General features: G+C 45.1%; 1 protein-coding gene across 1 annotated transcript in view; it reads left to right on the top strand.

Moving 5' to 3' along the window:
• The window catches only part of LOC135057250 (cadherin-like protein 26), a 173698-nt gene that overhangs the window by 111396 nt on the left and 45432 nt on the right, over positions 1-16870 (top strand). The window contains exons 10-11 of the mRNA XM_063963142.1: positions 1632-1774; positions 4050-4280. Of these exons, the coding sequence (XP_063819212.1) occupies positions 1632-1774; positions 4050-4280 (374 nt within the window). The remainder of the gene's footprint in view (positions 1-1631; positions 1775-4049; positions 4281-16870) is intronic.

Raw genomic sequence — 16870 nt, 5'->3', positions numbered from 1 at the left:
CCCGTGCTGCTCCCTACATCTTCCCTGCTATCTACACTCACCCCCCGTGCTGCTCCCTACATCTTCCCTGCTATCTACACTCACCCTCACGTGCTGCTCCCTACATCTTCCCTGCTATCTACACTCACCCCCGTGCTGCTCCCTACATATTCCCTGCTATCTACACTCACCCTCCGCGCTGCTCCCTACATCTTCCCTGCTATCTACACTCACCCCCGTGCTGCTCCCTACATCTTCCCTGCTATCTACACTCACCCCCCGTGCTGCTCCCTACATCTTCCCTGCTATCTACACTCACCCTCACGTGCTGCTCCCTACATCTTCCCTGCTATCTACACTCACCCCCGTGCTGCTCCCTACATATTCCCTGCTATCTACACTCACCCCCCGAGCTGCTCCCTACATCTTCCCTGCTATCTACACTCACCCTCCCGTGCTGCTCCCTACATCTTCCCTGCTATCTACACTGACCCCCCGCGCTGCTCCCTACATCTTCCTTGCTATCTACACTCACCCCCCGTGCTGCTCCCTACATCTTCCCTGCTATCTACACTCACCCCCCGTGCTGCTCCCTACATCTTCCCTGCTATCTACACTCATCCCCGTGCTGCTCCCTACATCTTCCCTGCTATCTACACTCACCCTCCCGTGCTGCTCCCTACATCTTCCCTGCTATCTACACTCACCCCCGTGCTGCTCCCTACATCTTCCCTGCTATCTACACTCACCCCCCGTGCTGCTCCCTACATCTTCCCTGCTATCTACACTCACCCTCCCGTGCTGCTCCCTACATCTTCCCTGCTATCTACACTCACCCTCCGCGCTGCTCCCTACATCTTCCCTGCTATCTACACTCACCCCCGTGCTGCTCCCTACATCTTCCCTGCTATCTACACTCACCCCCCGTGCTGCTCCCTACATCTTCCCTGCTATCTACACTCACCCTCCCGTGCTGCTCCCTACATCTTCCCTGCTATCTACACTCACCCCCGTGCTGCTCCCTACATATTCCCTGCTATCTACACTCACCCCCCGAGCTGCTCCCTACATCTTCCCTGCTATCTACACTCACCCTCCCGTGCTGCTCCCTACATCTTCCCTGCTATCTACACTGACCCCCCGCGCTGCTCCCTACATCTTCCCTGCTATCTACATTCACCCCCCGTGCTGCTCCCTACATCTTCCCTGCTATCTACACTCACCCCCCGTGCTGCTCCCTACATCTTCCCTGCTATCTTCACTCACCCCCGTGCTGCTCCCTACATGCTTCCTACACTCACCCTCCCTTGCTGTTCCTACACCCTTCTTCTCTGCCCTCCACTTCCACTCTCCCTGCTCCCTACACGGATCCCTACTGCAATCCGGGGATCCCAGGAATCCCAGGATTGAGCATTTTTCAAACCCGAATCCCGGGATTGAAAAAATGGCCTGGGATTGGCCACCCTAATAACAGGACACATTCAAAATTTGCAACTTTAAAAATGACAGAAAATAGGACTGAATATGTTGTAATTGTTCATAATGACAGCTATTGACCATATCCTAGTTGTAGAGAAGTCACTCTGTGAGCTGTCATGTTTGTGTGGTGACTTGCTATCTTCCTAGACATCAACATTATGCTACTTTCTCAGGTACATTATAGAGAATGACACAGCAGAATGGTTGTCTATCAATGAAGACACTGGCGTTATCACAACCAAAGGGGAATTGGACAGAGAGTCTGACTATGTGAAGAAGAGCAATTATGTTGTGAAAATTCTGGCTGTGGATGATGGTGAGTATGTGTATGGGCTTATTTTCTGTTCAAACTTTGCAGTCTACATATGCAAGGGTGAAAGCATTGTCCCTTTAAGTATATGGCATATTCAGGATCAGAAGTGCTGGGTTTCACAACTTGACTCTATTATAAGTAATATCCTCAGTGTTAAACCTCATTTATAGTGTAACATAATCAAGGGGAGACATCAGGACTATTTATGTTACATGTGGCAATTTTTATCTGTGAAGTTTTTCTTACAATGCTATACCTAGAAATACACCTCTTACATCACGATGACAAATGTTCTACAAACAGCAAGTATTTTAAGGAGTTAAAATGTGCTCCCTCTACTCTTTTATCACTCATCAATAATCTCGATCCACATACACAGCGGGATGTAATGGAGTCCGAGATCACCGGAGGTGCGGGTTGCCAGCCGATCGCAGAGGTTTTATTTAAAGTGGCAGTCACTTACAAGGCATGGTTTTGCCTTGTTAGTGTATGCCCCTTAAAAAAAATGTCAGAGATCGGCCAGCATGCCACACCTCCGAAGATTTCGGACTTCATTACATCCTGCCGACAGTATGAAGCACAAAACGGCTGAAATTCCTCTTAAAATCAGCTTTCACCCCTCCCTGTAGCTAACCTCCAAACCAATATGACTGCATTAGCAGAGAAACATAAGTGCACACGCTGCGGGATGGACTGAGGGTGTTCCTTGCTGAGGAGAGGAGAGAGTAAGTGCTCCGGAGAATTCTGGAGTCTGGTCACAGGCAGGGGGTCAAAGCTGATTCTGTGCTGAATTTTTGCAGTTTTGTGCTTTATGGGGGTCGTTCCGAGTTGATCACTAGCTGCCGTTGTTCGCAGCGCAGCGATCAGGCTAAAAATCGGCATCTCTGTGCATGCGTATGCACCGCAATGCGCACGCGCGACGTACGGGTACAAAGACCTTTAAGGGTTTGCACAGGTTCTAGCGAAGCTTTCAGTCGCACGCCACAACGCAAGAAGATTGTCAGGTAGTGGGCATTTCTGGGTGTCAACTGACCGTTTTAAGGGAGTGTTTGGCAAAATGCAGGCGTGCCAGGGAAAGTGCAGGCGTGGCTGGGCGAACGCTGGGCGGGTGTGTGACGTCAAAAGCCATCCCTCCAACGTTAGAATCAACACACGAAGAGTAACTACAGGGCTGGTCTTGTTTTGCACAAAATGTTTTTGCAGGAGCTCTGCTGCACAGGCGTTCGCACTTCTGCAAAGTGAAATTAGTCCAGTGACGTGCGGTGGGGTGAGGCAGAGCCTTTCCTGTCATACTAACGTTTGTGCCAGAGTTTTGACTGTGTAAAGTATATGAAAAACATAAATAATATGTTAGCTATACCTTCTTTGCGTTATTCTAATAATTTTTATAGCCAAAACTCTGAAGTACAAAGTCTATGGCAGGTGAGGCAGTGCCTCCCCTGTCTATCTTTTCCGCTCATGTCTGATCAAAACTCACCAAATATCCAGGAGTTTATACTGCTGCACCTCTGTATAATGCCCAGATGCACCCTTTGGCTCATATATTGTGTGTAAATCTGGCTCTGAGGCTGGCCAGTGCCTCCTGAGCCATTTAGCTCACCGCACGTCCCTAGAAAATACACTCCCCGGTGGGCGGCGACAATGAGTTTGCACAGCTGCTAAAAACTGCTAGCGAGCGATCAACTCGGAATGACCCCCTATAACTTCTTGCTCCGCATTTAAAACAGGAACCGGAGAAATGGTGATGTTTTGTATTTTGGGCCTTCTTAAATGCAAATATAGATTGATAAAGGATGTGTGTTCAGTAGGAAAATAATAAACTATGGCAAGACAACATATCTTGCAAGGGCATGGGTATAGATTCCCAGCGCTTAGAATGCCGACAGCCAGAGGACCAACACCGGCATCCTGACGGATAGGATCCCGACACTTTTAGGTTAAGTATTCGAACCTACCCCCTTCCCTCCCCCTAACCCTGCCATCCCACAGCCTAACCATAACAGTAACCCCCCCCCCCCACCTCGCAACCTAATCCTAACCTCCCCCTGATATGTACATCGGGATGTCGGCTGTTGGGATGTCAGCATCAGCATTCTGTCATCTGTCAGGATTCCAGCGCCTGTCTTCTGGACGCCGGGAACTTGTACGTCGGGATGGCCACTGCATTCTCTTGCAATTGACTATCTTGGCTGTGCAGACATAGCCTATGTTAATTATTACTCCATCCTCTATGGCATTATACACTTCCAATTAAATGTACAATTCTCTGTGTTTCAAGGGGTTCCTGCAATGACTGGCACAGCGACAATGATAATTAAACTAAAGGACATTAATGACAATGTGCCAAGGCTGGAAAGCCCTTACCTGACAACGTGTGAGAATGCAGAAGAGGCTCTTCTCTACTCAGCCATCATTGACAAAGACCTGGAACCTTACTCTGGTCCATTTTACGTCCAGGTCCTGGATAAAGACATTGGAAAAAAACCAGTCAAACTTCTAGACTATGATGGTAAGATAGATTTTTTTCAGACATATCTATATAATAACATTTTCCTGACTTGCAAAAGAGTTATGGTTAGTCCTTGGCACTATGGGCCTGATTCATGTTTGTATGTAATGCAAAAAAGCAAGCACAACCATACTGCACTGCAGGTGGGGCACATGTAACATGTTCAGACTGAAATCTAAATTGCAGTGTAAAAACAAAGCTGTCTAACATACTGTATACTCGTTTCCAAGGTGCGGCACTCCACAATAATAATGCAAGAACAAACCAACTTGTCAACATTTCAGTGCTTTAATCACACTCTAGTCGGGATCCTGATGATAGTGCGATTAAAGCACTAAAACGTTGACAAGTTAGTTTGTTCTTGAATTATTGTTGTGGAGTGCCGCACATTGGAAACAAATACTACTGTTATCCTGTTGGCACCTACGCCATATTACCTGTAGTTGGGAGTGCCGGATCTCTCTCTCTCTCTCTATCTATATATATATATATATATATATATATATAATATGTGCTCCCTTTGCTTTGCTTTACTTATACCCCTTTCCGACTGCAGCAATAAACTGGGTTATTGGTGGGTTCGCCTGGGTCGCAGCTTAATCTGAGAGGGCATGGCAGCAATTGGGGGGGGGGGGGCTCCTAGGTTTGGCCAGCTGCTCCTTCAGCGGCCGGGCAGCACTGAAGGAGACTAGGGAGCTGGTGATGGTTGCATGCTTGCAGAGCTCCCATCCCTGGCTCTATGGTTCCCAATTTCCTTGGCTGTCACCAGCCGCCTGCTTCTCAGGGACATCCCCGTTCCGGTGCCCTGCAGAGCCACCACCCGGATTTACTTGCGACCTAGAGTCTGCAACTACATCTCGGACTCACCGCTCAGAGATGCCTGCCTGCGGAGAGCCCGATGACCACAGGGTGAGGGGTGAGGGGAGCTGAGCAGTAAAGGTGCCAGGACAGGGTTGCAGGTCTACTCTTTTATGAATGAAATATTCTTATTAAATACTTTGTTCTTTACATAGTTGAATGTGCTGACAAAAAAATCACACAAAAATTATCAATGGAAATCAAATTTATTAATCCATGGAGGTCTGGATTTGGAGTCACACTCAAAATTAAAGTGGAAAAACACACTACAGGCTGATCCAACTTTGATGTAATGTCCTTAAAACAAGTCAAAATTAAGCTCAGTAGTGTGTGTGGCCTCCACGTGCCTGTATGACCTCCCTACAACGCCTGGGCATGCTCCTGATGAGGTGGCGGATGGTGTCCTGAGGGATCTCCTCCCAGACCTGGACTAAAGCATCCGCCAACTCCTGGACAGTCTGTGGTGCAACGTGGCGTTGGTGGATGGAGCGAGACATGATGTCCCAGATTTGCTCAATTGGATTCAGGTCTGGGGAACGGGCGGGCCAGTCCATAGCATCAATGCCTTTGTCTTGCAGGAACTGCTGACACACCCCTGTCACATGAGGTATAGCATTGTCTTGCATTAGGAGGAACCCAGGGCCAACCGCACCAGCATATGGTCTCACAAGGGGTCTGAGGATCTCATCTCGGTACCTAATGGCAGTCAGGCTACCTCTGGCGAGCACATGGAGGGCTGTGCGGCCCCCCAAAGAAATGCCACACCATTACTGACCCACTGCCAAACCGGTCATGCTGGAGGATGTTGCAGGCAGCAGAACGTTCTCCTTGGCGTCTCCAGACTCTGTCACGTCTGTCACATGTGCTCAGTGAGAACCTGTTTTCATCTGTGAAGAGCACAGGGCGCCAGTGGCGAATTTGCCAATCTTGGTGTTCTCTGGCAAGTGCCAAATGTCCTGCACGGTGTTGGGCTGTAAGCACAACCCCCACCTATGGACGTCGGGCCCTCATACCACCCTCATGGAGTCTGTTTCTGATTGTTTGAGTAGACACATGCACATTTGTGGCTTGCTGGAGGTCATTTTGCAGGGCTCTGGCAGTGCTCCTCCTGTTCCTCCTTGCACAAAGGCGGAGGTAGCAGTCCTGCTGCTGGGTTGTTGCCCTCCTATGGCCTCCTCCATGTCTCCTGATGTACTGGCCTGTCTCCTGGTAGCGCCTCCATGCTCTGGACACTACGCTGACAGACACAGCAAACCTTCTTGCCACAGCTCCCATTGATGTGCCATCCTGGATGAGCTTCACTACCTGAGCCACTTGTGTGGGTTGTAGACTCCGTCTCATACTACCACTAGAGTGAAAGCACCGCCAGCTTTCAAAAGTGACCAAAACATCAGCCAGAAAGCATAGGAGCTGAGAAGTGGTCTGTGGTCACCACCTGCAGAACAACTCCTTTATTGGGGGTGTCTTGCTAATTGCCTATAATTTCCACCTGGTGGCTATTCCATTTGCACAACAGCATGTGAAATTGATTGTCAATCAGTGTTGCTTCCTAAGTGGACAGTTTGATTTCACAGAAGTGTGATTGACTTGGAGTTACATTGTGTTGTTTAAGTGTTCCCTTTATTTTTTTGAGCAGTGTATATTAATATATTTTTTCTACTAACCCAAGAACATTATATATATTACCTCATACCTGCATCTAGCTATATATTGCTGGCTGCCTACCCAAATTCTTTTTATAGGAGTCACTATACTGTATATGCAAAGTATTTCTTAAAACACTATATCAGTGGCAACAAATTATATACAGTGTTGCTATTTCACTACCAAATTGTATCAATATGATTAGAATGTTTGATGCATGAACTAGCTATTCTGTTCCACAGTGCAGCCAACAGGTGAAGACCACCAATGATGCCCACAGCATAGGTACAGCCTCCTGCAGGGGCTGGACATCACATGGAATGGCAGTCCTGTCATCCCTATATCTGCCTGGCACCACACATCTTATTGGAGGGTTATATAGGATTGCATGCCACCAGTGGCGTCATGCGGGGGGTGCGGTCCACACCCAGGTGTCACCCTTCAATGAGGTGACACCAAAAGGAGCTGCACACACGCACCCCCATCCCAAACACTGACTTGACATGCCCGTTGCAGCACCCACTGCTCCCTGGGGAACCAAGCTCCCACACCCCCGCAGACTCATGAGCTCATTGTCAGACTGTCATTGTCATTGACCGCTGCGCGCCGCCGGGTCCGTACTGCCGCAATAACTCTGGAGATGATGCCGGGTGCTATATGCCACTCCTCGTGATGTCATCACGCACTCCGGCACTGCATACCATTCTGGGAGGGACAAACGGAAGGAGACTTGAGTGCTGCTGCTGCGTTAAAAGAGGAAGGACCTGGAGTGCAGTGAAGTGCGCACCTCGGATGTCACACTCTGTGGGGGTGACACCAAGCGCTGCACTCATTTCTGCACTGTGTCCCCCTCAGCTGACATAACACACTGCTGACACCCCCCCCCCCCCTTATAATAGAGCTACTGCCCCTGCCATCCAACGCAGGCTCCAGTGACTGTCTAACTGTCCGCGCTGGCAGTGTGTAGGGAGGGTCGCGGGGTGGGTTGTCTACCACAGATGATGTATGTTTATAATGCAGCAGTGCGCTGCCCTAGCTTCGGCTGTCTCTGGCTACCTGCATCTATATGTCCCCGACTGACACTACATCCAGCACTCTGCTGCCTGAAGCAACCTGCTGGATTCCTTGAAGAACTGTCCCAAGTTACAGCCAAGTAAAGATACATTAAAAAAGTATGTGGCAGTGTAGGATAGATAAGGGGTAGATGTGTATTCATTATATAAGGGGATGGTGGGGGGGGGGGGGGGGCTGATATGCTCAAAATATATAACTGGTGGGGTCTGATGGGCATAAAATATATTAGGGGTGGGTTAAGGTGTTGATGGGCAAAAAATAGAAGTGGAGGGTGATGGATATAAAATATATATGGGTAATAATGAGCATAAAAAACATAAGGGGGTAGTATAAAATTCTAAATAAATATAAGGGTAGGGGAATATGGGGCACAAAATCGCTAAATATATATACGGAAAGGGTTGGGAGGGTCTTCAAGCACTACTACTGTGGGCATTATGTTTTCTAAGGGAAACTAGTACTATGGGCAGGCTCGGCAACAGGGGGATCAAAGGGGACACCCGTACCAGGCCCCAAGTCCCCAGAGGGGTCCCTAGGATCAGGGGAACAATAAATGGGGACACAGTGCTTAAGAGTGCTTTTTAAAGCATGCACTCTGGGCTACCCACAAATTAATTAAAAGAAAATTATTATCAGGCCCACCAACACAAATACTATCTATATAGTAAATATCTGGAACCCCCCCTTACAAACCCTGTCCTATGGGGGGGGGGACTTTAGGGGGTGGGGGCCCCAGAGATATCAGTGTATAGGGCCCCCCATTTTTGTTTCCAGCCCTGACTGTGGGAATTGTGTATAAGGGCCACTACTGTATGTTGTAATGTGATGTAATATGCATCATGGACACTACGTGCAGTGTAATATGAATAAGATTGTATGCTATTGTGTGCTACTGTGTGGCGTGATTTGAATTGGGGGTACTATCGGTGGTCGCGCCCCTACCTTGTTAGACCACACCTCTCTTTTTGCTGTGTGTGCCTTCAGCACGCACGGTCCCTTTATTGCGTATGGAGGGAGAGCGCAAATTTTTAATTTGCTGCGGGTTCCAAACACCCTAGCACTGGCCCCTGCTCTCAGGGTTTCTATATGGACTGATACTAGATTAGGTTGATGGGGGGGGGGGGTGACATCATGTGTTACAACACCGGGTGACACCAACCCTAGTGACGCCTCTGCATGCCACCCCTTTCTCTCTCCTTTACCCCTCTCTGTCTCCCATCTCTCCCTCACCCCTCTATCTCTCCCCCTCCTCTATCTCCCTCTCTCCCCCATGGGGCGACGTAATGTTACTGAGGGGTACTACTGTGCAGTATAATAAAGAATAAGGTTGCACTACTGCGTGGTGTAGTTTGAATTTTTTTTACTGTTTTATTTTTAACCTTTAATATTTTTTATTATTGTTTTTATTTTGTATTTCTTTTTGAAAGTGCACCAAATTACTGCCTTGCCCTAGGTGCCGAAAATCCTAATTGCGTCCCTGGAGAGGGTCGGAAAAATAACTTGGGATGCCATCTGGGTAGCTTATGGTTGTACACGGGAATGACCTGGGTCAAAGTGCAGTGTAAACAGGTAGCCCAAATTCCGTTTACAGCATAGTGAGTGCAGTGCACATGGGCCCAGGAGTCCAGGAGGGCCCACACTGCACACGCTGCACCCATTTCTTGAATACTTACCCCTCTGAAGTTCCATGCCAACAGCAGCAGCGCTGTAGCAATCACAGGGAAAATGATGCGGTGGCCACTATCCCATCATTTTGCACATGCACAGTAGAGAAATCGCTGGGAAAATGGCAGCCACGCCATTTTCCTGGAGATCTGTGCGTGAGCATTAGAATCTAAGCCCTCTAGTGCTCAAACTCTACACCGCTGCTGGCAGAGAGGAGGGGGCCCGGACGCGGTGGGCTACACACGGGTTTTCTCTCTTAGAACGCCCCTGCCGAAGAACGCACCCTTATGCATGTAAACGGCGCCGACCCAGGATATATGTAGGGAATTTATTTGTCTTTGTAAAGCACTTTATATACACTATATCTCCCTCCTCAATTAGTGCTCGTGTTTTAGACATGAACAGTATGCTACCATACACTCTTAGATCTTTCGATATATAAATAGAGAATTTTTGTGAAACCTGAAACAGTAGTTGACTTAAGGAGAGAGAATTACAATCATTTCTCCAAGAATGTCTGACACACAGTATGGTAATTTCACCTCCCCAGAAGTTACCTGTTAAGTAGAGGTGATAAACAGCAGGATGCTCGCTAACAAACCTGAAGATCTGGTTGTTTGCAGAATGAGATATACCTACTAGCAATGAAAGTTAAAAATGTAACTTGTTAGAAATAATCTGTGAATGGAACCCTTCAGGGTGATACAGTCCTCATTAAGTGACACTTTAAAATCTTTATTTTCTGTATTGCTCTCCTTAAAGGGAACATTGCTTAGCCACCCATTCTATTTCTTGCAGGAAAACCATACTGTAAATGCCACCGGAGAGACTAATACCTTGAATGAGGGGACTCCATTTATAACTCTGAACTCACTCTGATACCTTACAGCAGAGGTTCCCAAACTTTTTTGAATCACGGCACCCTAGAGTATCAGAATGTTTTTCACTGCACCCCTAGGCCTAACGTTTCTTATTGAGAAATTTAGAAAGAAATATTAAATTAAGTAAATTGTCTTTATTTCATTCTTAGGCTCATTTGTGTGGTGAGGGACAAGATTTTCTTCTGTTTGTCCACTTATTTTAGTACTGGCAGCCACCAGAATGTCTATTACATTGACCATAAATAATTAGAATTGGTCCTGGACTACCAATCTAAGGCACCCATGCATGTGCTCCCAGGCTCCCCAGTGTGCCTAGGCACACCGTTTGAGAACCACTGCCTTATAGTATTATTTAGAGCCTGATTCTGAGTTAACAGCAAGTAACTGTGCACCTTGACAATACAGTTTTGAAATGCAAGTGGGGCAGATTTAAAATTTTCAGAGAGATTTAGATTTGGGTGGGGTGGGTCCAAACTCAAATCTAAATTGCAGTGTAAAAAATAAAGCTGTCCAGACTTTGTTGGCTACAGTACATGCAGTAGCAGTCAGTATTTATACCCTGCATGCAAAAATAAATGAATGTGTTTACACCCCTTTCATTGCAACATGGTTTTTCCATCTGTATAATTATACCCCTTTTATACCACCCTTGAGACCCGGGTTTTGGAGTAAAATGGCTACTGTAAAATAACCGAGGTTGAGTGCCCTGCCATTTCAACCTGGGTAGCTTGCAGAGTTTAATATGGATGCTACCTGGGTTACTGGGCAGTGTGAATGGGTAACCTGGGTCGTCTGTCCTGGGTCCCGTTCAAGCCCTATGGAGAGCTGGCTCACTGGCGCTTCGAGATGATGTCATCTCGAAGCACTGGCTCAGGAGAAGCCCAGATCTAGCCTGTGTTATGAAGTGGTTTCAAGTCGCTGCGATGCAGCTTGAAACCTGTGTTCAGTGACCCAAGCTGAACCCAGGAAAGCAGTGTAAAAGGGGTATTACTTGCTCTCTTTTTCTTTACTCCCTACACAGGATGAGGCCCTTAATCTATAACAACTTTTTGAGTTCTTTACCTGTTTTTAAGCAGCATCTAGAAATCAAGCAGTATTCCAGTGTCTGTCACTGAAATCAGACTGCATCTAATTACACTTTAATTACTTTAGCAGTTCTGGGAATACATGAATAGATTTTGTTACTTAAGAACTATCAACACTGTATAAATGTTATGTAAATGTTTTGCTAACCTTTCCTTTAAAATCTGTTAATCCGCAGACTAAACTTCTTCAAGGTCATAGAAACATAGAAACATAGAATTTGACGGCAGATAAGAACCACTTGGCCCATCTAGTCTGCCCCTTTTTTATCCTTTAGGCAATCTCAAACCTTTTTGAACCTTAATTCTTTGTAAGGATATTCATATGCCTATCCCAAGCATGTTTAAATTGCTCTACAGTCTTAGCCTCTACCACCTCTGATGGGAGGCTATTCCACTTGTCCACTACCACTTCTGTGAAGTAAATTTTCCTTAAATTTCCCCTGAACCTGCCTCCCTCCAGTTTTAGTGTATGTTCTCGAGTTCTAATACTCCTCTTCCTTTGAAGAATGTTTCCCTCCTGAACTTTGTTAAAACCCTTGGTATACTTGAAAGTTTCTATCATGTCGCCCCTTTCCTTTCTCTCCTCCAAACTATACATGTTAAGATCTTTTAGTCTTTCCGGGAAAGTTTTGTGATGTACAGTAGGCCATGCACCAATTTAGTTGCCCTTCTTTGTACACTCTCTAATGTATTTATATCCTTCTGGAGATATGGTCTCCAGAACTGGACACAGTATTCAAGATGAGGCAGTACCAATGACCTATACAGTGGCATTATTACTTCTTTTTTCCTGCTAGTGATTCCTCTGGCTATGCAACTAAGCATCTAACTTGCCTTTCTCATTGCTTTGTTGCATTGCTTTCCTGCCTTAAAGTCACTTGAAATAGTGACTCCTAAATCCCTTTCCTCTTCAGAAGTTTCCATTATAGTACCTTGATACTATATTTAACCTTTGGGTTTTTGAGACCCAAGTGCATGATTTTGCATTTTTAGCATTAAACTGAAGTTGCCATGTTCTTGACCATTTCTCAAGCCTAGCTAGGTCATCAATCATTTGTTTTACCCCTCCCGGTGTGTCTACCCAGTTGCAAATCTTTGTTTCATCTGCAAATGCATACTTTCCCTTTAATACCATTTGCAATTTCACCAACAAAGATATTAAAGAGAACTGGTCCAAGTACAGATCCCTGGGGTACTCCACTGGTAGCATTTCTTTCCAAAGATTGTACCCCATTTACTACAACTGTCTGTTTCCTATCCTGCAACCAGGTTCTTATCCATTTAACTGTTTTATAATCCACCCCCACACTTTCAAGTTTATTTAGCAGTCTGCGATGTGGGACAGTGTCAAATGCCTTACTAAAGTCTAGATATGCTACATCTCCCGTGATCTATTATTTTCATCACAGAGTCAAAAAAGTTAATAAGATTTGTTTGGCATGATTTCCCACCAGTAAATCCATGCTGTTCTGGATCTTGTAAGTTGTTTGATTTAAGATATTCCACAACTCTTTCTTTTAATAGTTTTTCCATTACTTTCCCTACTACTGATGTAAGTCTTACTGGTCTGTAGTTACTTGCTTCTTCCTTGCTTCCACTTTTGTACAGTGGAACTACATTCGCTCTTTTCCAGTCCTCTGGAATAGCATCTGTATTTAGTGACTGGTTAGATAATTCTGTTAATGGTGCCACCAGCACATCTTTTATCTCTTTTAGTATCCTTGGGTGTATCCCATCTAGCCCCATTGATTTTTCCACTTTTAGTTTTGAAAGTTCTGTTAGGACCTTCTCTTCTGTAAATGTAGTTTCATCTACCTTATTTTTATGAATGTCCTTGCAGCTTAACTGTGGCTCTTTCCCTTCTCCTTCTGTAGTAAATACTGAGCAAAAGTAATGATTTAGGTGATCTGCTATTGCCTTCTCTCCCTCCACCAAATTCTCACTCTCTGTCTTAAGTCTTATTATTCCTCCATTTGATTTTCTCCTTTCATTTATATACTTTAAAAAAGTTTTGCCCCCCTTTATCTACTGACTGGGCCATTTTCTCCTCAGCTTGTGCCTTTGCAAGTCTGATAACTTTCTTAGCATCCTGCCGTCTGTCAAGATACACCTCTTTGTCGTTATTATTTTGAGTCTGTTTGTATTTCCTAAAAGCCATCTTTTTTGCTTTCACACTAGTTGATACTTCTTTTGTGAACCACACTGGCTTCCTTTTCCTGGTGCTTTTCCTAACCCTTTTGATACAAAGGTCTGTTGCCCTTAGTACTGTCCTTTTCAGGTTTTCCCACCTCTCCTGCACTCCTTCCAAGTCCCTCCAGTTTGCCAATGAATCACTTAAACATCTCCCCATTTTTGCAAAGTCAGCATTCCTAAAATCCAACACCTTTGTTTTTGTGTGACAGGAGTTGGATCCTGTCTTTATACTAAACCATACTGCTTGATGATCACTGGATCCCAGGTGCTCACCCACATATATGTCTGATATCCTGTCACCATTTGTGAGAATGAAATCTAATATTGAGTCTTTGCGAGTGGGCTCCCTCACCAATTGCTTGAGAGATGCTCCCTGTAAGGAATTTAGAAATTTGTCACATGTAGCTGAACTTGCAAAAGACCCCTCCCAATTTACATCAGGTAAATTAAAGTCTCCCATGATTATGACTTCTACCTTTAAAGGCATTTTAGTGATGTCCAACAATAGGTTCCTGTCCAAATCTTGCCCCTGGCCTGGTGGTCTATAGATCACCCCAATGCAAATAATATCCTTCTCCCCGGTTTCTATGGTGACCCAAAGAGCCTCAGTTTTGTCTTCAATATTTTGTATTAAAGTAGCATTTATGCTTTTTTTCATATACATTGCTACCCCTCATCCGATTCTTCCCATTCTATCCTTCCTAAATAAATTGTATCCTGGTATAGCCATGTCCCAGTCATGATTCTCATTGCACCATGACTGTAATTCCCACAATATCCAGGTTATCCCTTGTCATTATTGCAATTAGCTCTTGAATTTTGTCTCCTAAACCCCTAGCATGTGCACACATAGCTTTAAGAATTTGACCTGTGCATCTGTTACTAGTAGCCATGTCAAGAAAGTACAAAATAAATGACAAGTTTAAAGTTGAAATTACCTATTTGGTGATGTTGCTCAGTGTTTGTTATTTGTTTTCTTTTACTAATCAGTAATCATACTCTGTCCTTTACACCACGACTACACCTCATTAAATATAAAGATATAGTACACCTGACCACAATGGCCAAATGTTCAAGGTAGGTAAACACCAGTCAGCATGCAATAATAAACTGTTTCACCGAGCAACTTCCCCACACATGCAATGACAATTACAAGAAAATCATTACATCAAAAAACATACACGAGTTTGTATAAGAGAGAACTGTAGTGAGCAGTTTGGGGATGTCTTTTTATAGGTTAAAAAGACAGATAATAAGCATAAGATGAATTACATACTTTTGAGGCATTAAGGCAGTCCATTTGTGGTAGTGTTGGTGTGTTGATGTTTCTCTTCTGTTTTCCTTTGGTTTAACGCAGGTATAACACAAATTTTATAATAACACTTTTATGTCAGCAATTCTATGGAAGCACTCCCAGCCGACGGCTACCTGCCTTATACTAGACTTTAAATAGGAACAATTGCCATGTGAATGCAATGATTGCAAACTCCTCCCAATACAATCCCACTTCAAACTAAGGCAATAAATTAGCTTAGACAAACAAGCATTACATTCCAACAAGGCAGACAACTAAATCTTTACATAGGGAAAAAATACAATACAAAACTCTTTTTCAGAGTGTACCTAAACTATGCAATCATGGTATTCATTTGAGATAATCAGCAGATGCAGTACAACTTGCTGGTATGTGTAGTTCCACGAATCGTACCTAAACTATGCAATCACGGTATTCATTTGAGATAATCAGCAGATGCAGTACAACTTGCTGGTATGTGTAGTTCCACGAATCGTACTTGTTGAGGACAAGGAGTGATGAGGAGTCAGTTCACAATCGATAACAGCTGATGATATAACTTAACGCAGGTATAAAGCTAATTTTATAATAACATTTTTATGTCAGCACTTCTATGGAAGCACTCCCAGCCGACGGCTACCAGCCTTATACTAGACTTTTTCAGTGAGATCTATGGGGGTAATTCAGAGTTGATCGCAGCAGCAAATTTGTTAACAGTTGGGCAAAACCATGTGCACTGCAGGGTGGGCAGCTATAAAATTTGCAGAGAGAGTTAGATTTGGGTGGGTTATTTTGTTTCTGTGCAGGGCAAATACTGACTGCTTTATTTTTACACTGTAATTTAGATTTCAGTTTGAACCATACTTGCCGACACGGGGCGTGTTCGGGGGTCGTGATGGCATGAAACACGTCATTGTGCTCCACCCCCCCGCTATCCAGTGCCAAGGAAAAAGGAGCTGGTGAGCGGGGGGCGGAGCTATGATGACGCGATTCAGCTCGAATCGCGCCATCGGGTCTCCCTCGGACTGCCCACTGGTGCTCCGTTGTGGGCGGCCAAGGGGGGTTGCGGGAGCTGGCGGCGGATGCGGCACACTTGCCTACCTTTCCGGGGGGCCGAGAGCATCACCCGATTTTCAGGAACCTCCCGGTCATTCCGGGATGGTAGGCAAGTATGTTTTGAACACACCCCACCCAAATCTAACTCTCCCTGCACATGTTATAACTGCCCCCCCTGCAGTGCACATGATTTTGCCCAACTGCTAACAAATTTGCTGCTGCGATCAACTCTGAATTAGGCCCAATGGCCTGTAAAAACATGAGACAGATCCCAAAAGTAGAATACAGTAGCATAATAATAAATATACTACTAATGTACTTTTACCTAATTAAATACATATACTTTCCTGATTACTGACTTACAATAACTCACAGATACAGTCTAATGGACACTCCTACTAAAGCACTGGTCTGGCATTACAACACAGGGCATTACTTTTTCAAATCTCCTAGTGTCTGCAGCTGGCAGGAGTGGGTATGGTGGGCAAGCCTGGCAGCTTGCAGGTGGCACAGGCCACAAATCTTTACTGACAACTACAGTATGCTGCTCGTATGTGATGTTAGTAATCCTGTGGTTACAGAGTGATATACTTCATCTTTTATCTGCTTTTGTTGGCAGTGTGGTGTACTTCTGGTTTGCAGAGCGTTTATGATGCTCTGTAGCCACAAAGGACCACGCCGCCACTGCATGATGAATCTTGTCATTGCGTAGTGAGGTCAGTGCCATGATGTCACAAGTGGAGAGGTTGTCTACGATGTAGTTGGAAATAAAATAATGTTTCATTTTGTGTGAATAAGTAAAAGATTTAGTTTTCCATACTTTATACCTATTTTGTGATA

The sequence above is a fragment of the Pseudophryne corroboree genome, chromosome 3 (assembly GCF_028390025.1).
Source record: "Pseudophryne corroboree isolate aPseCor3 chromosome 3, aPseCor3.hap2, whole genome shotgun sequence".
NCBI lineage: Eukaryota > Metazoa > Chordata > Amphibia > Anura > Myobatrachidae > Pseudophryne > Pseudophryne corroboree.
This window is presented reverse-complemented; position numbering and strand designations above follow the sequence as displayed.